The sequence below is a fragment of the Mytilus californianus genome, unplaced genomic scaffold, assembly GCF_021869535.1.
Source record: "Mytilus californianus isolate M0D057914Y unplaced genomic scaffold, xbMytCali1.0.p SCAF_11, whole genome shotgun sequence".
Taxonomy (NCBI): domain Eukaryota; kingdom Metazoa; phylum Mollusca; class Bivalvia; order Mytilida; family Mytilidae; genus Mytilus; species Mytilus californianus.
In genome coordinates, this window is record NW_026262593.1 from 33,982,998 (window position 1) to 34,008,130 (window position 25,133).

A 25,133-nucleotide genomic window follows, 5' to 3' on the forward strand; every position below is an offset into this window, starting at 1 on the left:
GTCTTTGTCAGTGTTAAAACTAAACACAATTTTAGTTTGTTAAGTGTTACATCATATGTATATAATTTGATTTGATTGATAAGTTATAAAAATTAGTTCGATTTTCCTATACCTTTTATTGCTTTTCATTTATTTTTACTTTGTAAAATATTTAGAAAAAAATAATAATTATTTATTTACAGGAAAACTTCAGTCATGGAAGAGTCCAACACCCACAGCAAATGGTAGTATTATCTAGTGTTCAGTTTTTAAATCATTCGCCATGAATAAAACCTTTTACATTCGAAAACTTGCAGTTAAAAGTCATATCAAGTTCTCAACAAAAAAGACTATATATGCAATCAATATTGAAAAAAAGACAACACAAATCTGGTTGCTTTTTGAGAATAATTAATCTGATTAGATAATGTACAGATATCATAGAGGAATTAGTAATTATACTTTTCAAATCCAAAATTCAAATTTCATTTTATATGCTTTCATCAAATAAAAATGATATTAAATTGTTTTTAAATTTATTGAGCAGTACATTAATAAATCATATTTGGCATGAAGTAAATATAGTATATTTTGCAGCATGGTAGACCAATAGGACAGTCAACAGAAAACGAGGTAAGTAAATATAAAGTATCAGGGGCAGATCAAGCCTTTTTGAAAAGGGTGTTTTAAACCTGGGAACCTCCCTCTAGATCCGCCAATGAGTATGGCTTATCAGGTTTTATTTTCTCATCAAGTTTTGTTCAAGGTTAGGGCCTTAGAAGGGGCAATAAGATATGTGCTGTGTTCATTTTACACTTTTCACAGCATTGTACAGCATTTAAATGGATAGTGAAATGTTTACATCTGTCAAATTTTGCTGTTAACTGGCTGCCACTTACATGACTAACAAAACGGAAAATTTAACAAACGTAAAATTTCTGATATACCAGTATTGCATCATATCTTAACCATTGGAAGTTCTTTGGTTGATTGCTGTTCTGAGCATGTAGTTGTACACTTCTTGCTGATCATTCTAATAGTCAGATTTGATGAGCCATTTTTTGGTAATTTTTTGGCAAAGGTTCCATTTTGCTCATTTCTACCGGTAAATATGAATTCATACAGCAGATTTTTAAAACCATACGCAAAAACATTTTAACAGGTTGAACATGTTCTGAATAATGGATATCCAACCAATAACATAACATTATTTTCATTTTGGTGTGCAGACAATAAAGTTGCTCTAAATCCTGCAGATTGAAAACAAAATGATTGCCCACAAGTTAATTAACTTTTATTGACTTTTAAATTTTGTGTTCTTGTTTCACTGCTTTGAATAAGTATCAATATAGAAATTAAAAAAATCATGACTGCAGGTCTGTTTATATTTATAATGTTTCTCCCAACCAAATTTTGATTGATTTTTGTACTTTTTAAAGGAGAAAAAACAGTTTCAGTTTAATTTAAAAAAAAAGTTAAACCTATTCTTAAATTTTCTTTTAATTCTACATTTTTTACTCAGGGTTTATTTTTCTAAGAGCAAAATATCCTTACCATCATGGTCATACTTGGAATTCACATCTGCAAACCACTAACTCTGAACATTGTAGTAAGCTTTTGGTTCCTGGTTTATTTAGTTGATTATGCTTTGTTATTTTGTATAGTTAGTAGATGAGTTTCTGTCAAGTCAGAGAATTACAATGGCTCCACAGACATTCCACATGGGCGGATTACTCCAGGAAATGAGAGAAATAGAGGAATCTGAATTCAAATACACACCTGAGAGAGGTATAAACCAGTGAAATGTTCAAATATGCATTAGAAAGATTTAAATTTCGGAAATCACACAAAAATTGTTAATTCCAATATACATCTAACATACCAGAAAAATTTGTCAATCAGCTGCTAAGTCAAACACACATTACTTGTTGATAAAGCCAGGTCTCATCTTACAAAGGCATTTCTTGTTGATAAAGCCAGGTCTCATCTGATAAAGGCATTACTTGTTGATAAAGCCAGATCTCATCTGACAGAGAAATAAATCAGTGATGAATTTAATACATATTTGGAAAAGGATTTGAAACATGCTTTTCTTAATGGTTATGAGGAATTATCCATTCAAATCTTAAGAAACTTGTATTTCTGTAGTTCCCCTATACCCACAAAATCCACAACAAAATAAATATCTCTGATACAAATAATGATGAATCACAGTATTAGATAAGCAAGAATCTCTGTAATTTCTCATTTCAGCTCCAGCAATAGCAGAACTTGCTTCGTCAGACTCATGGGCTCAGGAATTCCTCACAACAGAAGCTGACAGTCCATCAGAGAAATGGTCCAGTGAATATTTATCAGAGAAACCCACACAAATTTTAGCTCCTACTAACCTTAAATGGGCTGAGGAGTACTTAGATCAGACAGAAGCACACACTAGACCATGGTTATTAATTATAAAATTAATTTAAAATAATGTTGTTTCATGATAATTTGACAGAAATTTGTTTAAGATAAAAAGAAAGTATCCAATGTAAAAATTGTCTGTAAATTATCTGCAATTTCTCTGTATTTTGGTGATCAACAAATCAACATAAGTCATCTTCAAACAAAGAAAGATACCTTTCACTCATACTCCATAGCATTTAAAAATATGAATAGATAAGCTTTAAAATACATTAATAGAAAATTAGGAATGATCCATAAAGACCAAAGGACAAGCTAAGAACAATTATAGGTAACTGTATAAAGTCCTTTACCCATACTGTATAGAAAATTATCAAAGTGACTGGTATGATAAAAGGTTAAACAATTCATAAAAGTAAAACAACAACCTGATTTAATTCACAAGGGATATAAAAAAAAAAAGCATTTGAATATATGAGAAGGCATTTAATTACAGGGAAGAAGAATTTAAAGAATTGGATGACACAAAATGGTTGGATGAATTCTCCTCAGAAAGGGAACAAAATAAAGAATTATCAGATACAGCCAAGGAATTGTTAGGATCTGTTAACGATCCCAAGTTCAGTAATTCTGAAGTAAGTTTAATAAACCTATCCACAAAGTTTTAATGCTTTTGTTTTTTTCTTCAAAAGTTGTGAGTCAAATATTTTTCTGATTGGCTGATTTATATAAGGGTTATTTAATCTATTGCAAATAAAGTTATTGTCTTGTCTTGACCGAGTCAAAAAGCTAGACATAGATATGTTGTTTCTGGCAGCAGCAGCGATGGCAGTATCAGCAATGTACTGTAAATTCAGAAATTATTGCGATGTTTTTATTATTGCGAAAAATGCGACAGGGTTATAATCGCAATAATTTAAACTTGTATTTTGAAATTTTTTATATGAATTAAACAGGATTTTTCTCAATATCGCAAAAATTAAAATCACATTTTAGTCTTAAATGACAAAATCACAATAATAAATGCATGCAATAATTTCTGAATTTACAGTATTACTTTGTGATTGGGTCAGTTTATGGGGAACCACTAGTGGAAGGTCAATGATATTTGGTATGCATTTGTTTTAGCATTGGCACATCTCATTTCCATGGAGATTATTTGGCCCTGCCCTCTCAGTCATGGTCTATTGACTTTGAAATTTTTACTTAGTTTACATGTATTAAGTTTGTGAATAGGTTGTTTTATGGGGAACCACTTGTGGTAGGTCAATGATATTTGGTATGCCGTTGTATTAGCATTGTCACATCTCATTGCCATTGAAATTGTTTGGCCCTGTACCTTCAGTTATGGTTCATTGACTTTGAATATTTTGCATAACTTACATGTTAAAGTATTGCTTTATTATCAAAATAACAAAAAGGCGAGACATATCTCTGTATAAACAGTTTATTTTTAATCAGTTAATCAGAAATTTAATGCAAATTATTTTGTCAGTAAATTATTTATTTGTTCTATTCTGCATGACTTTTACTTTGCATGTAATTACACCCTATCTTCAACTCCCTTTCTGCTGCAAAAACTGCACATGCTTTAGCACATACTAACTTATTGAATTAAAGATTTCAATTACATCCTTGGGTCAAATAAAGCAAATTCTACTGGCCCCCTGGCAAGAAAATATTACTCAGGCCAGCTAGACCAAAAATTATTTTCCTGTAGTGCTAGTTAATCTGATTATGGTCCGTTATTTAAGGGCAAGTAAGTTTAATTTAAGCAGTGACTTGCCTACTTGGTTAGTTGGAGAAAGAATTTAATTGCTACTCTTAATAGTATATTGCAGACTTTAACTGAATAAATGGAAGATAGATTCTAAAAAGCACAGATCAATTGTCCTCCATTCAGTAAATATTTTTAAAAACTTTAAAAGATGAAAGACAATTTAGCCTTTTTTACATGTATAATGAAAAATTCATTCAAATGCTTATAATTATTAATGATGCAAAATAATGGGAAATAATCACATTAGAATGGTTTTAACATTTGAATGCTTCATTTTTGTGACATGACTGAAGTTTAAATAGAATGATTATATTTTAATGTGGATGAAAGGTGTTACCATTGGACATTCACAATATCAAAGTTTTGAATAGTTAAGCATTTTCATAAAATAAAATTTAACACATAAAAACTGGTAAATTACTGAAAGGAACAAGGATGAGAAATAAATGCTTGAAAATATTAAAATAATATTTGGGTAATGAATTTCTCATTATTTTGGTAGAGATTGTTTTGAAAGAATTCATAAGTACAAATGTAAGAAAGTGTAAACAAATATCCAGAATTGCATATATTTTGTCAGACCTATTATAATAGGAAATTACCAGGATTGGAAAGATCATCTAAAATCTGTACTCAAATGTATCTTTTAAAACAAATATGATAAAAAGGGGAAAAAATGAAGGGAATGTATAAGGTATAAATAAATATTTTTTTTTGTAGGGGGGGGGGGGGGGGGGGGCAATTTGAAACAAGACTAGACAACACCCTTTAAAGCATGAAGATTAGGTGTGAATTGTTTATTTGAATATTTACTTTCATTGTTAAGTTGACATTTAAACAATAATAACAGTAAGAAGCGTCTTACATCATAGATATAAATTGTGTCACACGGCCTCAATGAAAAAACGAGTCCTGAATTGTTTGGAAGGGGGTGTTCATTGCCCTACCTAAGATATGACCTATTAAACAAATTGGCCAATAATTTCAGTATATGGTTGATGTACTAAGATGACTTAAAATTTTTCAAGGTCTGTTTAATAGAAAATAAAATTCTTGTTGTAGGTGTTTCAAATCCATATCAGGTTTTTTTCTTGATCATGCCTGTTTCACAAATATTTTTTTAAAAGTTTTGACATTTAATTTTTGTCAACAGTTTATGAAGTTTGTGAAGCGGATAGGGGATGGAGAAATTACTATAGAGAATAATGATGTGATAGAATTGTCCCAACAAGACAAGGCTGAAGATTGGGCTCAGGAGTTTTCTGTAAATCAGGTATTTTCCAATGTGGCCCTAGTTTCAAATTAAGCATTGAAAATAAAAATTTCTACTAGTAAGACAAGAAATGGATGGAAAGTGTAAACAAATATTGTATTTACTATATAAATTTTTAAAAGGAAATGAAGGGTTTTAATGACTTAACAGTCTGTCATTGGTACCTGTCATAGATATTGTCCATAGACTTCAGACATTGACATGAATTTTGGGGATATTGAAGGCCTCTCTTTCATTGACTCTACACTTTTCTCAGTTAACATGATTAACTTAAAACTACGGAAACAAATATCAGAAACAAATTTTTTTTTTCTTAAAGGAACTGAGTCAGCTGTTAATAAAACCAAGTCAATATTTTGAGTGATATAGTTTCATACTATGCATATAGCATTGAAACCAAAGCTATGTACAATGCCCTATGGCCTGCTGTTGCTCCTTTTCTGGCTCTCTGCTTACTTTTATCTGCACATTTCTTACCTTTCCCATGTTGGCTTTGGATTTCACTTTTTTTCATGTTTTTAGCAGTATAACTTACATTTAAAAACATTTTCAAAGTTCTTTTTATTTTATATAACACATGTTACAGGTTATGGTATATTGGAAAACATTTTTTATGATTATTTGTTTTACTGCCACTCTAAGAGAGTAGGCTATAAATAAATCTCCTTGTCTGTCAGTTTGTCTGTTCATCTGTACATCCATTTGTCTGTCTATTTAGTTTGTCAAAAAATACTTGCATCAAATTTTTCTCAGGGAATTCTGATCAGAACGACTTCGTCAGCTTTTCAGTGACAAGTTGTTATGTTAGAGCACTTTTCTGATCTGTCATACATCTACTTCCTGTTTGTTGATATTTTGAATTTTTAAATACATTGAATGATTTTAACATTTTCATTACACATGTCTCAAATAGGGATGACATTTAATGTGTGAGTTCTCTCCAGGTCTGTTAGACACCTACTTCATGTATTCCAATACTTTGTATAAGAGTGGGGGTAAGCTAAATAAGACAGTGTGTGTAATCTTTTGTTAAAATTGTTATAATTTCCAATACATTTAATTTGTGTTTTGGTATACCTATCTTGTATAAACAAAGACAACAACTAACAAGGTTTTTGGAAAATGACGCTATCAGCGGCATGTTTCCGATACCATTGACCAGACCTAACGGAAGTTGATTATGCCTCCGCCTACCGCACTCGGTTTCATATTTACTATTTTACATACTAACTGGAATCTGCTTGTATTACGCTACACTCGAACAAAGTCTTTGTTAAAGTGTTGTAGTCGGACAGGAACCAGTTTACATACGTTATTTTATTTACCAAAAAGATATCTTGACCTGTCCATATGTTTTTTGTTATTAAATGGTATTTGGAGCTATCCCTTTGTTATATTTTTCATATTTATTCGAGCTTTCACTTTTATGCACATGTCTTACAATCGTAATCGGTATGTATACATGATAAATAGATCCGTTTTGTTATGGTGTTGGACTTTTTACCCTCCAATGATCAGCAATCGCTAGACAAAATAGTTCTCCTAAATAATGTCAGCCTTTCATGCCATTTCAACTTTACAATCATTAAAAAAGTAATAATCGGAATCATTTTGATATCCATTGGATAGAAACTGGTCTTTAGCAAGATTTACGAAGATTTTAATAATCGGAAATTAGTAATACGGTTATACCCACGCGGTGCGTATGAATCTTTGTTCACAAAGTTATAACAGCAGAGTCTGTAACTGTATCATTATTAATTAACTACACTGTTATTGTACTTAAAATGATGGAAACTGCATATGCAATATAAGATGTCAACTCGGCCAATACAGATTTTTTTTCCGTATTGGCCGAGTTCTGATCCGGCCAAAACAGGATTTCGGAACGTCTCTAGTTTTTAGATCGTAAGTCACGATAAACTCAAACTGAAAGTAAACAGTTGTTTGTACGACGCAGTTTTTATTTACTCACCATAAACAAGCTGAAACATTCAGTATGGCATATATTTTAGGTTAAAGACGGTCCCATTCATTTGAAAAGCATTTTGAAAGTAGACGATGGAAATATTTCAGGTTTAGGGAACAAGTTCATTTCTTGACGACCTCATAATTTCATCATGTCGATTTTTACTGTTCACTTTCGCTTCTCATGTTTTGTAAACGGTCTTTTATTTTTAAGCCCGAACCAGGCATATGCATTCTGTAATTGCGCAAATCTTCGTTCTTTGGTCAATTGGCTTATGGATAGTTGTATCAATTTCAACTCTTACATTATTTTTTTTTTTAAATATATTTGCATTACACATGCAATGGCAGTACCTTTCCAATTACTATTTATGTGTTGTGTCTAAATTAAAGTTGTAACACTTTATAGTGACTGGAAAGGGTAGAAAAATTCATCAGATGAGAAAAAGCTGAAGATGCATGGAAACAGCACCAAATCATTAGATATTGCATCTTATAAAAAGAAACTGAGATTTGGATAGTTCCACTTCAAGGTAAAAATGTTTATCTCTTGTGAAATGAAATAAAAAAATATTGTAACACTGTAGTTAATTAATTAAGATACTATTACATGTATTTCTGTATTGGCCTTATTGTTGGTCCTCGGCCAGCAGTATTGGCCTTCGGCTTCGCCTCAGACCAATACACCAAGACATGGACCAATAACAAGGACAATACAGAAATACTTACGCAATAATATTATAGAATGACAGTATGGTTCAATAGCGGGAATCAGCCCCTCAACTACTTTTTACATAAATATTAACTTCTGGCTTCAACTCCTTGTTCGCCTTGTCTGGAGATCTTGTTGTAGTTCCAGTTAGGCAAGCATTTTAGAGACGTATCCCGTCCATCCTCTCTTGACTTGAAATTTCTGGTGATAGATTTTGCCGCTTGACGTTGTATCTTTTCAAGTTTGTTTTTTTTTTGTTACCGTGTAGGGGTCCCATACTATGGCTCCATATTAAATTGTAAGATCCATTCCTAAAGGTCTAGATCATTGTTCTAATCTGACACAAATTTCAATAACTGGAATGCTACCCGAGTTGAATATATGGTGACCTACTAGAACAGCATTATCACTATTGGAATTGTGTTTAATACCATGATTGTTCAATGTCATTAACTTAAATGGAGACAGACATTTGACCTGAAAGGTGGTGTGGGAGTGCAAAATCAAAAACTAACTGACTATGATATATGGTTAAAGAATGAATATCAATTACATGGGTCAACATGGTCAAGGGCAGAGTTGTTATGAAATAACAATATGGCAGAGAAGTGGTTTCAAGTTTCATATAAAGCGACCTGACTGACATGAAATAAAAAATCAAAGGAGTATCCCTATTTGTCTAATCTTCAAGGTGAAATAAAACTAGTAAAACAATATTATACTATTGTCTAAATCTACAGAAATATAATTTGCTTCAAGTAACAGAAATAACTAGGTCACTAGTAACTTATTTAATGAGTATGTGGGGTATAAGAGCTTGATAACAACAGGCTCTTCATAATCATTTGGTTTGAAAAGGATACTAGAAGTCTATATTCTTGATTTAGAAAAATGTAATTGCAAGACAAAAATCACATTACTTAGAATACTTTAGATCATTCAGGTAGTCTTTATTTATATGTACAAAAGAACAGCCAGTAGTCATTGGATATTGTAGATCATTCAAATAGTCTTGACCTATTTATTAGTACAAAAGAACAGCCAGTAGTCATTGGATATTGTAGATCATTGTGGTAGTCTTGACCTATTTATTTATAGAAAAAAACAGCCAGTAGTCATTGGATACTGTAGATCATTCAGGTAGTCTTGACCTATACATTTGTACTAAAAAAACAGCCAGTTGTCATCTTCACATAACACACACATATACGAATATCAATTATATGCTTATGAGACATGTTGGAATGTTAAACTAATTACGGTATGTGAAAATCAAGACTTGCATAAAAAATATCACAATATTAGAGACAGTGGCGTCATTTTTCCTCAGAGCTTTCAGCTCTTTGATTTAAACATTATTATTCATTGCTCTTTAAATGATAAATATACACATAGATTCTACCACTGCATCAAGTGTGATACGATAATTATCCACTTGAGACAGTTAAATTTTCAAATTTAAAAGGTGAGGCTTGCCGAGCCTTTTTAAATGTTCGGAAATTTAACTGTCGAGAGTGGATAAATATCGTATTGCACAAGATTTGGTGGTGAATTCTGTTTCTCTGATAATTTTTAGACGATATACAGACAATCTTAATCCTTTCGAATAATCTGCGAAGATATGTGTTCTTTCTATGTGTTAAGTCATCAGGCATGGTCGCCTTTTTTCATGAGGTCACAATAGGAAATTCAGAGGAAAGCAAGAAAATTTGACATCATAATCAAATTTTGACCAATTTAGAACTGAGATCAAACAAACCACACGTTGTTTAAATAAAAATAATCAACAGGTCAGGAAGAGGATAAATCAGTAAGAAATAGAAAAATATATATATAAAAGCAGATACTTGGGTATACATCTATTAGAATTGTAAATTTCTTAAATAGAAAACCCCAAAGACACTTCAAACAAAAGAAATAATTAGTTTTACAGTAATTGAAAAACTCTATGTAAAAATGTGTTGATGGGTTCAGACCATATTCAACAACTTTTTGTTTTGTATTCCAACATTTGTACTCTTTGTTTATTACTGATTTTTATTCGGTTATATCTTCTTGGTATTCAGTTTAACTAAATGATTGTGTTCTTTTTTAGGCTGGTAAATCATTAGTTGATCAGTGGGAAGATGAGTATGCTGAGATGACAGGGAACCAGGATGTAACAGATGAAAACTTCTGGGAAAAATTACAAAAACATTGGGAGGATGTCGACAAGTAAGATTTATAATGTATCAAGTTATAATAATTAATAACGTTTAGATGACATTGATTGATTGATTGATTGATTGTTGGTGTTTTAAAGCCACTTTTAAGCGCCACATTTGGGCTATTTCGTGGCGGCCAGTTTTTATTGGTGGAGGAAGACAAAGTTCCCGGAGAAAACCATTGACCTTAGATAGGAAAAACTGACAATCCTAGTCAATTAAGATTGGATTCGAGTGCACCAGCATGAGCGGGGTTCGAACTCTAGATGACATTGATCAATGTACACGGTTCTATAGGCTAGGATAAATAAATTGGTTGATATTAACAATTAATTTTGTTTCATGTATAAGGTTTTAGAATTTACATTGGCCTATAAAATTAAAAGACCTTTAGGAAATTAAAAAAAACAAAGAGTTATTATTTAGTCTATTATTTTGTCTTCAAAATAACTGCAGGCACATCCCTAGTAGTGACAAAATATCGGTAGTCAACCTGATGAAATGGTCAATCAGTGAAAGAAGGGGAAGTAGAAGAATCCATGATCTTACTCTTTTCTATTGAATGTCATAAATATGAACTGTAAATTCAGAATTTTTTGCAAACATTTATTATTGTGATTGTTGAATGTTGCATACAATAAAATGCTATCAAAATTCAAAATGCAAGTTTTAATTTTTTTCTGAAACCTTCCTGTCACAATTTTTGGCAATATAAATAGAAATGTCACAAACATTTATGAGTATTTATCACTGAAAGTTCCTATTATTTTTTATTTCAGAACTACAAATGATGGTCATCCATGGCTAACAGAATTTGAACAAACAGATCCATATAAAGTAAGTTACAAGAACCATCCCATCCCCTACAGTCATTTCTTAAGTACATTTTAGCATAGTCTCTTGTCAAAGGGACATATTAATTAAGGTATGAACTATCCATCTGTCCATTTACAGATCACAAAATGATTTGAAATTTTCTTTAGAAAAGAAAACGTTTTGATTATTGTCTGAATTGTTGTTTTTAAATTATGAGACTTTATAATTACAGAAAAATGGGTGCAATTTTCACATGTTGTAATATAAATCTGAGGGGAATAAAATAAATCAGAAACATCTCAACCAGTTGTGTTAGCATTCTTTATAATAATGCTGATTTACTTATTTGCTGATCTTAAGTCAAGTAGTTTTTATTTCAAAAATTTTAAAGAGGAGATGAGGCTTTTTTCCATCCTTCCACTCTATTTAAGATACATTTAATTGGCCTTGACTGATTTCCTGAAATTTGAACACATTTTTCAAATTGGAGATAGAAAGCTCCCTTGTCAAAAGATTTTAAGTTTGAAATACAAACAATATCAATACAGGTGGAAATAGATCAAGTGAAAAGTGCTAGATAAAAGAAAATGATCCAATAGATGACAATAGCAACTTGCATATAAAATAGATTTCAGAATATCACCTTTTACCTCTTGCTCTGTTCTGTTAAAATCTTTGAAATGTATTTTAATTCTTGACCTTTATTGTCTATATTTTGTTTTTAGACAATTAATGGAAAGGTATGGTACCCACCCTTATCCAGTATATATTCAGTTTCCAGCACAATCCTACAAGCACTGTCAAATGGCAGAAATTATGATAGCCAATGTTTTATAAAAGTTACTGAAGGCTGTAACAGCACCCTTATAAATGAACATGTTTATGATTTCCTTTCATTCAGTTCTCACTGATTAATACATATATTTTGACATTTTTTGGCATCTAAGGTTGTTTGTCATACAAGCCACTTAAAAAACCTTTGATATTTGCACACTATTCTAGTAAAACATATGTTGTAACAAACAATATTAATGTTAATGTTTAACACATTATGATAGGAATATAAATGTTAATCTGTATTTTATATAAATGAATGACATAAAAACCATTGAAAGTACAATAAATTGTTGGTTGTTAGTACAATAAAAAAATAAATACTGGAAAAAAAGTGGTAAATACAGCAGTGACTTGAAAGATCTGCGTCTGTATATACTGTATATACAGTTGCTACCTATTAGCTGGGAACAGTATATCTAACATATATGTTCCTGCTATTAGTACGTGATTTTAATACAAGTGAGATATTATATTTTACATGTGAGACTTTTTAAGTTACATGTGAATGATCCAGTGTAAAGAGCGACACTTAAAGAATACAGAATACAAAATACTGCCTCGAAATTTTTATTGAAGAGTTTTGTTTTAATACGTACTGGTATTTATACAGGAATATAAATTTGAAGAAGAGAATCCTTTGATAGATCATGAGAATCCATTCCAAGCAGGCTTAGATAAGTTACAGGAGGGAGATATACCTAATGCTGTTTTATTGTTTGAAGCTGCAGTGCAGAAAAATGAGCAACATGCTGAGGTACATAAAAGTTAGGTTACACTCCTGTAGTTAAAGGGGTTGGACCCCCTTCTGAAAAAAACTGATAGTAAAGACTATATAGATTCAAATTGAATTTTAACTATAAATGTCAAAGTGTCATGACCCCAAATAATCCCCATAAGAGACATCCTGGCTACGGGCCTGGGTTTCTATTATGAACTCTTGTAATCTGGAAATGTTTTGCAAAGGATTATTTTTGCTCAATTTTTGATTAAGATAAACTATTGAAAATTCCTCTCACATAAATTAGATCTTGAAGGAAGAATACAATCAGTGGCAAAAAATAACAGACTATCATAAACTAGTCAAAACATTTACTAAATTTTATCATCGGTATAAGGACATCATTCGTAAATATAAATCAGCATGCAGACATCTTATACGTTCGGGTATTTCACATCCAATCTTTTATGGTAATATTCTTTACAAAGCACAAAAATGTCAGTATTCACCTCAAAAGCTAACAAAATCTTTAAACAGACTTATTAAGAAGGGGTATAGTTACGATACTGTTGTCAGGTCATTAAAGATTGCATATTTTGGCTTTAATATTGATTCACTTATAGGGTCTTTGCATCGGAATTAAACATATTTATTATAAACCAGTTGTTGGCATGACACAGGTTATGTTCTTCTCATATATTTTATGACGGTATAATACTAAACCCCTAACAGGAGGGATTGTACCTGATATTCATATGATGAAGACATAATCTTTCAATCAGTTTACTTGAGGTCTGGAGCTGGCATGTCAGTAACTGCTAGTAGTCTTGTTATTTATGTATTATTGTCATTTTGTTTATTTTCTTTTGATTCCTATTCTGACATTGGACTCGGACTTCTCTTAAACTGAGTTTTACTGTGCGTACTGTTGTACGTTTGTTTTTTCTACATTGGCTAGAGGTATAGGGGGAGGGTTGAGATCTCAAAAAACATGTTTAACCCCGCCACACGTTTGCGCCTGTCCCAAGTCAGGAGCCTCTGGCCTTTGTTAGTCTTGTATCATTTTTAATTTTAGTTTCTTGTGTATAATTTGGAGTTTAGTATGACATCCATTATCACTGAACTAGTATACATATTTGTTTAGGGGCCAGCTGAAGGACGCCTCCGGGTGCAGGAGTTTCTCGCTGCATTGAAGACCCATTGGTGGCCTTCGGCTGTTGTCTGCTCTATGGTCGGGTTGTTGTCTCTTTGACACATTCCCCATTTCCATTCTCAATTTTATTTATTAGATATGTTTATGTTTTTCATACGACTGCAAAAAATTTTTGCGGTCATATATTGGTATGACGTTGGCGTCGTTGTTGTGTGTTAGTGTATGGATCTCTCTGAAATTGTACCACAAGGTTCCATATCACAAAGGGAATGCTGGAATTGATTTCGGGGGTAATTGCCTCAAAATTTAAGGAATTAGGGGCAAAAAACAAGCATTTTTCTGGTTTCATGACAATAACTTGTAAGTGTACGGATCTTTCTGAAATTGTACTACAAGGTTCCATATCACAAAGGGAAAGCTGGAATTGAGTTTGGGGGTAATTGCCCAAATCATTTAGGAATAAGGGGCCAAAAACAAGCATTTTTCTAGTTTCCAGACAATAACTTGTGTTCAAGTGTATGGGTCTCACTGAAATTGTACTAAAAGGTACCATACCACAAAGGGAAGGCTGGGATTGATTTTGGGGATAATTGCCTCAAAAGTTTAGAAATTAGGGACCAAAAAGGGGCAAAAAACAAGCATTTTTCTAGTTTCAGGACAATAACTTGTGTGTAAGTGTATGGATCATAATAGGTAAATTAAAAAATTTTAAGTTCTTAGACCACATCATGCATTCATTCTGTGTCAGACACCTATGCTGTGTCAAATATTTAATCACAATCCAAATTCAGAGCTGTATCAAGCTTGAATGTTGTGTCCATACTTGCCCCAACTGTTCAGGGTTTGACCTCTGCGGTCGTATCAAGCTGTGCCCAGCGGAGCATTTTATTTCTTTATAGTCTTATGTGGCCTTGCAGTAATTTAGATAGAAATTGAACACATTTATGTATATATTTTACAAGGACTTTACAGAATTTATGTACAACACATACTTTGAATAAATATTTTGATATATCATATTAGGCTTTGCAATATTGGTGTTCAACTTTGTGAAAAAAATAAGCAAATATATGTATTTATTTTAATCAGGCCTGGCAGTATTTAGGTACAACACAGGCAGAAAATGAACAAGAACCCGCTGCAATAGCTGCACTTAAAAAGTAAGTTATTTAAATATCAACTACAAAATCCTACAATAAATTATTTTGTTAGCTAGTTTCTAAGTTAAACTAACTCTTGAAATTAATCATGCTATAAACTATGATGTACTTCAGTACAATAAATAGCTAGTTAGTAAATTATACTAGCTCAGGAAATTAGTCAAATACTATAAACTACAATGAACAACAATAAATAACTAGTTAGTAAATTATACTAGCTCAGGAAATTAGTCAAATACTATAAACTGCAATGAACAACAATAAATAACTAGTTAGTAAATTATACTAGCTCAGGAATTAGTAAATAGCTCAGGAAATTAGTCAAATACTATAAACTGCAATGAACAACAATAAATAACTAGTTAGTAAATTATACTAGCTCAGGAATTAGTAAATTATACTAGCTCAGGAAATTAGTCAAATACTGTAAACTGCAACGAACAACAATAAATAACTAGTTAGTAAATTATACTAGCTCAGGAAATTAGTCAAATACTATAAACTGCAACGAACAACAATAAATAACTAGTTAGTAAATTATACTAGCTCAGGAAATTAGTCAAATACTATAAACTGCAACGAACAACAATAAATAACTAGTTAGTAAATTATACTAGCTCAGGAAATTAGTCTAATACTATAAACTACAACAAACAACAATAAATAACTAGTTAGTAAATTATACTAGCTCAGGAAATTAGTCAAATACTATAAACTGCATCGAACAACAATAAATAACTAGTTAGTAAATTATACTAGCTCAGGAAATTAGTCAAATACTATAAACTGCAACGAACAACAATAAAATAACTAGTTAGTAAATTATACTAGCTCAGGAAATTAGTCAAATACTATAAACTACAACGAACAACAATAAATAACTAGTTAGTAAATTATACTAGCTCCGGAAATTAGTCAAATACTATAAACTACAACGAACAACAATAAATAACTAGTTAGTAAATTATACTAGCTCAGGAAATTAGTCAAATACTATAAACTGCAATGAACAACAATAAATAACTAGTTAGTAAATTATACTAGCTCAGGAAATTAGTCAAATACTATAAACTGCAATGAACAACAATAAATAACTAGTTAGTAAATTATACTAGCTCAGGAATTAGTAAATTATACTAGCTCAGGAAATTAGTCAAATACTGTAAACTGCAATGAACAACAATAAATAACTAGTTAGTAAATTATACTAGCTCAGGAAATTAGTCAAATACTATAACCTGCAACGAACAACAATAAATAACTAGTAAGTAAATTATACTAGCTCAGGAAATTAGTCAAATACTATAAACTACAACGAACAACAATAAATAACTAGTTAGTAAATTATACTAGCTCAGGAAATTAGTCAAATACTATAAACTACAACGAACAACAATAAATAACTAGTAAGTAAATTATACTAGCTCAGGAAATTAGTCAAATACTATAAACTGCAACGAACAACAATAAATAACTAGTTAGTAAATTATACTAGCTCAGGAAATTAGTCAAATACTATAAACTACAACGAACAACAATAAATAACTAGTTAGTAAATTATACTAGCTCAGGAATTAGTAAATTATACTAGCTCAGGAAATTAGTCAAATACTATAAACTGCAACGAACAACAATAAATAACTAGTTAGTAAATTATACTAGCTCAGGAAATTAGTCAAATACTATAAACTACAACGAACAACAATAAATAACTAGTTAGTAAATTATACTAGCTCAGGAATTAGTAAATTATACTAGCTCAGGAAATTAGTCAAATACTATAAACTGCAATGAACAACAATAAATAACTAGTTAGTAAATTATACTAGCTCAGGAAATTAGTCAAATACTATAAACTACAACGAACAACAATAAATAACTAGTTAGTAAATTATACTAGCTCAGGAAATTAGTCAAATACTATAAACTACAACGAACAACAATAAATAACTAGTTAGTAAATTATACTAGCTCAGGAAATTAGTCAAATACTATAAACTGCAACGAACAACAATAAATAACTAGTTAGTAAATTATACTAGCTCAGGAAATTAGTCAAATACTATAAACTACAACGAACAACAATAAATAACTAGTTAGTAAATTATACTAGCTCAGGAATTAGTACATTATACTAGCTCAGGAAATTAGTCAAATACTATAAACTGCAATGAACAACAATAAATAACTAGTTAGTAAATTATACTAGCTCAGGAAATTAGTCAAATACTATAAACTACAATGAACAACAATAAATAACTAGTTAGTAAATTATACTAGCTCAGGAAATTAGTCAAATACTATAAACTACAATGAACAACAATAAATAACTAGTTAGTAAATTATACTAGCTCAGGATATTAGTCAAATACTATAAACTACAACGAACAACAATAAATAACTAGTTAGTAAATTAAACTAGCTCAGGAAATTAGTCAAATACTATAAACTACAACGAACAACAATAAATAACTAGTTAGTAAATTATACTAGCTCAGGAAATTAGTCAAATACTATAAACTGCAACGAACAACAATAAATAACTAGTTAGTAAATTATACTAGCTCAGGAAATTTGTCTAATACTATAACTACAACGAACAACAATAAATAACTAGTTTGTAAATTATACTAGCTCAGGAAATTAGTCAAATACTATAAACTACAATGAACAACAATAAATAACTAGTTAGTAAATTATACTAGCTCAGGAAATTAGTCAAATACTATAAACTACAACGAACAACAATAAATAACTAGTTAGTAAATTATACTAGCTCAGGAAATTAGTCAAATACTAAAAACTGCAATGAACAACAATAAATAACTAGTTAGTAAATTATACTAGCTCAGGAAATTAGTCAAATACTAAAAACTGCAATGAACAACAATAAATAACTAGTTAGTAAATTATACTAGCTCAGGAAATTAGTCAAATACTATAAACTACAACGAACAACAATAAATAACTAGTTAGTAAATTATACTAGCTCAGGAAATTAGTCAAATACTATAAACTACAACGAACAACAATAAATAACTAGTTAGTAAATTATACTAGCTCAGGAAATTAGTCAAATACTAAAAACTGCAATGAACAACAATAAATAACTAGTTAGTAAATTATACTAGCTCAGGAAATTAGTCAAATACTATAAACTACAACGAACAACAATAAATAACTAGTTAGTAAATTATACTAGCTCAGGAAATTAGTCAAATACTATAAACTGCAATGAACAACAATAATAAACTAGTTAGTAAATTATACTAGCTCAGGAAATTAGTCAAATACTATAAACTACAATGAACAACAATAAATAACTAGTTAGTAAATTATACTAGCTCAGGAAATTAGTCAAATACTATAAACTGCAATGAACAACAATAAATAACTAGTTAGTAAATTATACTAACCTAGGAAATCAGTCTTTCAATCAGAATGTACAATTCTCCTTTAGGTTACCCTTCCTGCCAGAAGTACAATTCTTCTTTAGGTTACCCTTCTTGCCAGAAGCACCTGCATCACACTTGAACATCAGCTTCCTTACCTGCTTAGTTCTCCAATTTGCCATGAAGTAAAAGTGTAGGGATTCTGATAGCTGATGTTAGCTTTATGAAAATTCAGAATTAATAGCTGTAGAATGGGAAAAGTGTTTACATTAATGAAAATAAAACTTTTTTCTGAGATTTGGGAAAGGGATTGAGAAAAGGAGAGGGGCAGTAGGAGGGGGTGTCATCCCTATTCCAGAAGAAATAAAGTATTCTCTCCTGGATCCTGAAAAATTAATTATTAATTCCAGAGTCCTGATAAGTTTAAATCCTGAATTCCCGTGATAATAATGGCCCAATACCCAAATTCTGGCAAAAATAAAGACCCAATACCCAAATTCCTGCAAAAATAAATGCCCAATCCTGATGTTCGAAAAAAAGGTCCTTACACCCCTCAAAGGACTGTTCTATAGATTGATTATTTGTTAAGAAGATGAATATGAAATGAATAAGAAATGGGTTTGACATCGGACTCGGACTTCTCTTAAACTGAGTTTTACTGTGCGTACTGTTGTACGTTTGTTTTTTCTACATTGGCTTGAGGTATAGGGGGAGGGTTGAGATCTCAAAAAACATGTTTAACCCCGCTGCATTTTTGCGCCTGTCCCAAGTCAGGAGCCTCTGGCCTTTGTTAGTCTTGTATCATTTTTAATTTTAGTTTCTTGTGTATAATTTGGAGTTTAGTATGACGTCCATTATCACTGAACTAGTATACATATTTGTTTAGGGGCCAGCTGAAGGACGCCTCCGGGTGCAGGAGTTTCTCGCTGCATTGAAGACCCATTGGTGGCCTTCGGCTGTTGTCTGCTCTATGGTCGGGTTGTTGTCTCTTTGACACATTCCCCATTTCCATTCTCAATTTTATTGGGTTAGGGCTCAAAAAAGGGGAATGACTTTTGACTGTTACAACAAATACATGGAGGGTTTTGTAGAGTTGTAAATTGTAGCAAGTCTTAAATAAAATTTCTTTCAATGAATGATGTTGGAGGATGTTTTCTTTCTCGGACCCCTCTCCTAACAAGACCAATCATAAAATTGTAATTGATATTGTAGTTCTATCATTAACTTCGATTAATCATGAGTATTGTTTTATTCAGTATGCTTGATTGCATATATTTCAGATGTCTTTTGAACCTTAATTTTCTGTCTTTTCAGATGTTTGGAATTGAACAGTTCAAATTTAACAGCACTAATGTCCTTAGCAGTTAGTTATACAAACGAATCGTTAGCTGGACATGCATGTCAGACTTTGAAATTGTGGTTGAAAAATAATCCTAAATATTCACACATGGTACCAGGTGAAATTGCTCCTACACTTGCTCCTTCCTCATTTGTATCCAGGTAGAATTTAAGATTATTACGATCATATTTTATATATATTTTTTTTACAATATTCATGTAAAGAAAATCTGATAATTTGTTTATGTTTTGCTTATTTTTCTTTTTACTTTTATCAGTCAAGAGATAAGAATCTTAGTTATGAATGATAAAACCATAATTAACATTTACATATTAAACTGATCTTAAGTTATTTAATCGATAAAGTTTTAAAACACTTTTAAGAGTTCATGTCTAATTTTTGATGAAATTGTGGAATTATTTTCCTGTTAAAGATCAGTTATATAAATACCTATCCAAACAGTCAAGTGAACAAAACCTAAAGATTATAAAGCATTGAATAGCTTGTGTAAAAACAATAATGCTTAAATGAGATTCTTCATCTCAAACAAGGAAACTCGCATGCTCAGATCAAGGTTAGACAAAAGTCCAAAACTCAATAGGAATTTAGAAATCCAAGATGATGTGTATAATTTAAAACATTTGATTGTGGGGAAATTTACTAGTTGAAATTAGACTTGAAAGAATGTATACTTGAAAGATTCTTAAAACAGATCACCTATAGTGTTTTCATAGAGACTTGGAGTATAGATTCCTTAATATCCACAGTTCTCATGTGAATTCTCAATGTAAGAACATCATCTTGACAGAATGCTTGCTGTGTATTTATACATCTTACTAATCAAAACAGATACTTTGTTTGGAAAAACTATTGAACTTGGTCTTTTTTTTTGTAGTTCTGATCACACAGAAGTACAAGGTCTATTTATAGAAGCTGCTAGAATGTCCCCTCAAGAGATTGATGCAGATGTGCAGGTAATGATAATATAAGTTGTGCTTTTGGCCAATCAGAGAAGAGATTAATGATATTTATTTAAAAAATATCTACCAATCTTGTGTATGCTTATCAAAATATATAATATTTGTGCAATTACTGGAGAAACATTCAACCAATGCTTTTTACCGTTCTGGATTTATGGTCAAGGATTGATAAGAAAATAGTACTCTTATGCAGTTTCCACATAATAACTTATGGTTATCAAATTCTAATGTGTTGTGTCTGATGACAAAGAGTTTGATATAGACAAATTTTGTTTTGCCATTTAGGAGTTATGGTCCTTGATTGATTGAAAAACTGTACTTTATGTCAATTCTGTGCGAAACTTGAGAATGCTTGATCCAATTCTTTTCTGATTTTACATATGTAGTTTTTTTGTCAGACTAAACAGAGGTCATGATTGGTTTTGACATTTTTCATTTTTGTCATTCAGGAGTTATTGCCATTGATTCCTTTTACAATGAAACTAATAAATGTCAGACAAACATGCTTGCTGTCATTTTGATGGCATCTTGTTATATTTGTTTTGATGTAATCATCTAAAATAAGCTTCTGCTTTTATCTAAAATTCTTCAAAGATACATATTTTTTGCAGAATGGACTTGGTGTATTATTTAATCTGAGCGGCGAGTATGATAAAGCTGTAGATTGTTTTAGTGCAGCTTTGCAAGTTAGACCTAATGTAAGTACTCTGGGAGAAGACTTCATATGTTTGATTAACTTGTGACTCATCTCTTATGCATATTTAAGCAAATAAAATATATTTTAACCTAGTGTTGAAAAATTTAAACCAAGTTTAGGTACATAGCAGACAGAGTTTTGACAAATTAAATCAAATTTAGAAGCACGTCAGACCTAGTGTATGTTGTAAACTACAATAGATAAAAACAAGTTGGATCTATTATATAAGGTAACTACAATAGATAAAAACAAGTTGGATCTAGTGTATACGGTAACTACAATAGATAAAAACAAGTTGGATCTAGTGTATAAGGTAACTACAATAGATAAAAACAAGTTGGATCTAGTGTATACGGTAACTACAATAGATAAAAACAAGTTGGATCTATTATATAAGGTAACTACAATAGATAAAAACAAGTTGGATCTAGTGTATACGGTAACTACAATAGATAAAAACAAGTTGGATCTATAATATAAGGTTACTACAATAGATAAAAACAAGTTGGATCTAGTGTATACGGTAACTACAATAGATAAAAACAAGTTGGATCTAGTGTATACGGTAACTACAATAGATAAAAACAAGTTGGATCTAGTGTATATGGTTACTACAATAGATAAAAACAAGTTGGATCTAGTGTATACGGTAACTACAATAGATAAAAACAAGTTGGATCTAGTGTATACGGTAACTACAATAGATAAAAACAAGTTGGATCTATTATATAAGGTAACTACAATAGATAAAAACAAGTTGGATCTAGTGTATAAGGTAACTACAATAGATAAAAACAAGTTGGATCTAGTGTATACGGTAACTACAATAGATAAAAACAAGTTGGATCTAGTGTATACGGTAACTACAATAGATAAAAACAAGTTGGATCTATAATATAAGGTAACTACAATAGATAAAAACAAGTTGGATCTAGTGTATACGGTAGCTACAATAGATAAAAACAAGTTGGATCTAGTGTATACGGTAACTACAATAGATAAAAACAAGTTGGATCTAGTGTATACGGTCACTACAATATAAAAACAAGTTGGATCTAGTGTATACTGTAACTACAATAGATAAAAACAAGTTGGATCTAGTGTATAAGGTAACTACAATAGATAAAAACAAGTTGGATCTAGTGTATACGGTAACTACAATAGATAAAAACAAGTTGGATCTAGTGTATACGGTAACTACAATAGATAAAAACAAGTTGGATCTAGTGTATACGGTAACTACAATAGATAAAAGCAAGTTGGATCTAGTGTATAAGGTAAACTACAATAGATAAAAACAAGTTGGATCTAGTGTATACGGTAACTACAATAGATAAAAACAAGTTGGATCTAGTGTATACGGTAACTACAATAGATAAAAACAAGTTGGATCTATTATATAAGGTAACTACAATAGATAAAAACAAGTTGGATCTATTATATAAGGTAACTACAATAGATAAAAACAAGTTGGATCTAGTGTATAAGGTAACTACAATAGATAAAAACAAGTTGGATCTAGTGTATACGGTAACTACAATAGATAAAAACAAGTTGGATCTATAATATAAGGTAACTACAATAGATAAAAACAAGTTGGATCTAGTGTATAAGGTAACTACAATAGATAAAAACAAGTTGGATCTAGTGTATACGGTAACTACAATAGATAAAAACAAGTTGGATCTAGTGTATACGGTAACTACAATAGATAAAAACAAGTTGGATCTATAATATAAGGTAACTACAATAGATAAAAACAAGTTGGATCTAGTGTATACGGTAGCTACAATAGATAAAAACAAGTTGGATCTAGTGTATACGGTAACTACAATAGATAAAAACAAGTTGGATCTAGTGTATACGGTCACTACAATATAAAAACAAGTTGGATCTAGTGTATACGGTAACTACAATAGATAAAAACAAGTTGGATCTAGTGTATAAGGTAACTACAATAGATAAAAACAAGTTGAAACAAGTTGGATCTAGTGTATACGGTAACTACAATAGATAAAAACAAGTTGGATCTAGTGTATACGGTAACTACAATAGATAAAAACAAGTTGGATCTAGTGTATACGGTAACTACAATAGATAAAAGCAAGTTGGATCTAGTGTATAAGGTAACTACAATAGATAAAAACAAGTTGGATCTAGTGTATACGGTAACTACAATAGATAAAAACAAGTTGGATCTAGTGTATACGGTAACTACAATAGATAAAAACAAGTTGGATCTATTATATAAGGTAACTACAATAGATAAAAACAAGTTGGATCTATTATATAAGGTAACTACAATAGATAAAAACAAGTTGGATCTAGTGTATAAGGTAACTACAATAGATAAAAACAAGTTGGATCTAGTGTATACGGTAACTACAATAGATAAAAACAAGTTGGATCTATAATATAAGGTAACTACAATAGATAAAAACAAGTTGGATCTAGTGTATAAGGTAACTACAATAGATAAAAACAAGTTGGATCTAGTGTATACGGTAACTACAATAGATAAAAACAAGTTGGATCTAGTGTATAAGGTAACTACAATAGATAAAAACAAGTTGGATCTAGTGTATACGGTAACTACAATAGATAAAAACAAGTTGGATCTAGTGTATAAGGTAACTACAATAGATAAAAACAAGTTGAAACAAGTTGGATCTAGTGTATACGGTAACTACAATAGATAAAAACAAGTTGGATCTAGTGTATACGGTAACTACAATAGATAAAAGCAAGTTGGATCTAGTGTATAAGGTAAACTACAATAGATAAAAACAAGTTGGATCTAGTGTATACGGTAACTACAATAGATAAAAACAAGTTGGATCTATTATATAAGGTAACTACAATAGATAAAAACAAGTTGGATCTAGTGTATACGGTAACTACAATAGATAAAAACAAGTTGGATCTATTATATAAGGTAACTACAATAGATAAAAACAAGTTGGATCTATTATATAAGGTAACTACAATAGATAAAAACAAGTTGGATCTAGTGTATAAGGTAACTACAATAGATAAAAACAAGTTGGATCTAGTGTATACGGTAACTACAATAGATAAAAACAAGTTGGATCTAGTGTATACGGTAACTACAATAGATAAAAACAAGTTGAATCTATTATATAAGGTAACTACAATAGATAAAAACAAGTTGGATCTAGTATATAAGGTAACTACAATAGATAAAAACAAGTTTGATCTAGTGTATAAGGTAACTACAATAGATAAAAACAAGTTGGATCTAGTGTATACGGTAACTACAATAGATAAAAACAAGTTGGATCTAGTGTATACGGTAACTACAATAGATAAAAACAAGTTGGATCTAGTGTATAAGGTAACTACAATAGATAAAAACAAGTTGGATCTAGTGTATAAGGTAAACTACAATAGATAAAAACAAGTTGGATCTAGTGTATACGGTAACTACAATAGATAAAAACAAGTTGGATCTATTATATAAGGTAACTACAATAGATAAAAACAAGTTGGATCTAGTGTATAAGGTAAACTACAATAGATAAAAACAAGTTGAATCTAGTGTATAAGGTAACTACAATAGATAAAAACAAGTTGAATCTAGTGTATAAGGTATAGATAAAGATCTTCATTCAGAAAATTTGACTTTTTGATACTGTTTTCTTCATAATGTCCTTTATAATAAGATAATAACTAAATTCTAAGGTATTGATATACTGTATGTA

At 30.7% G+C, this 25,133-nt stretch overlaps 1 protein-coding gene across 3 annotated transcripts in view; it reads left to right on the forward strand.

Annotated features, from left to right (window-relative positions):
• Nucleotides 1-25,133, forward strand: part of LOC127719954 (peroxisomal targeting signal 1 receptor-like) — a 156,587-nt gene that overhangs the window by 6,223 nt on the left and 125,231 nt on the right. For 2 of the 3 annotated variants that reach the window (XR_007990567.1, XM_052226324.1), the window contains exons 3-15: nt 183-224; nt 577-612; nt 1,644-1,767; nt 2,233-2,422; nt 2,879-3,017; nt 5,316-5,435; nt 10,211-10,329; nt 11,099-11,156; nt 12,583-12,726; nt 14,933-15,003; nt 19,710-19,895; nt 20,630-20,708; nt 21,326-21,412. Coding sequence is in view for 2 of the 3 variants with exons in the window: in XM_052226324.1 (XP_052082284.1) it covers nt 183-224; nt 577-612; nt 1,644-1,767; nt 2,233-2,422; nt 2,879-3,017; nt 5,316-5,435; nt 10,211-10,329; nt 11,099-11,156; nt 12,583-12,726; nt 14,933-15,003; nt 19,710-19,895; nt 20,630-20,708; nt 21,326-21,412 (1,395 nt within the window). In the remaining variant the exon portion in view is untranslated. The remainder of the gene's footprint in view (nt 1-182; nt 225-576; nt 613-1,643; nt 1,768-2,232; nt 2,423-2,878; nt 3,018-5,315; nt 5,436-10,210; nt 10,330-11,098; nt 11,157-12,582; nt 12,727-14,932; nt 15,004-19,709; nt 19,896-20,629; nt 20,709-21,325; nt 21,413-25,133) is intronic. The other variant, XM_052226325.1, reaches the window with a different exon arrangement.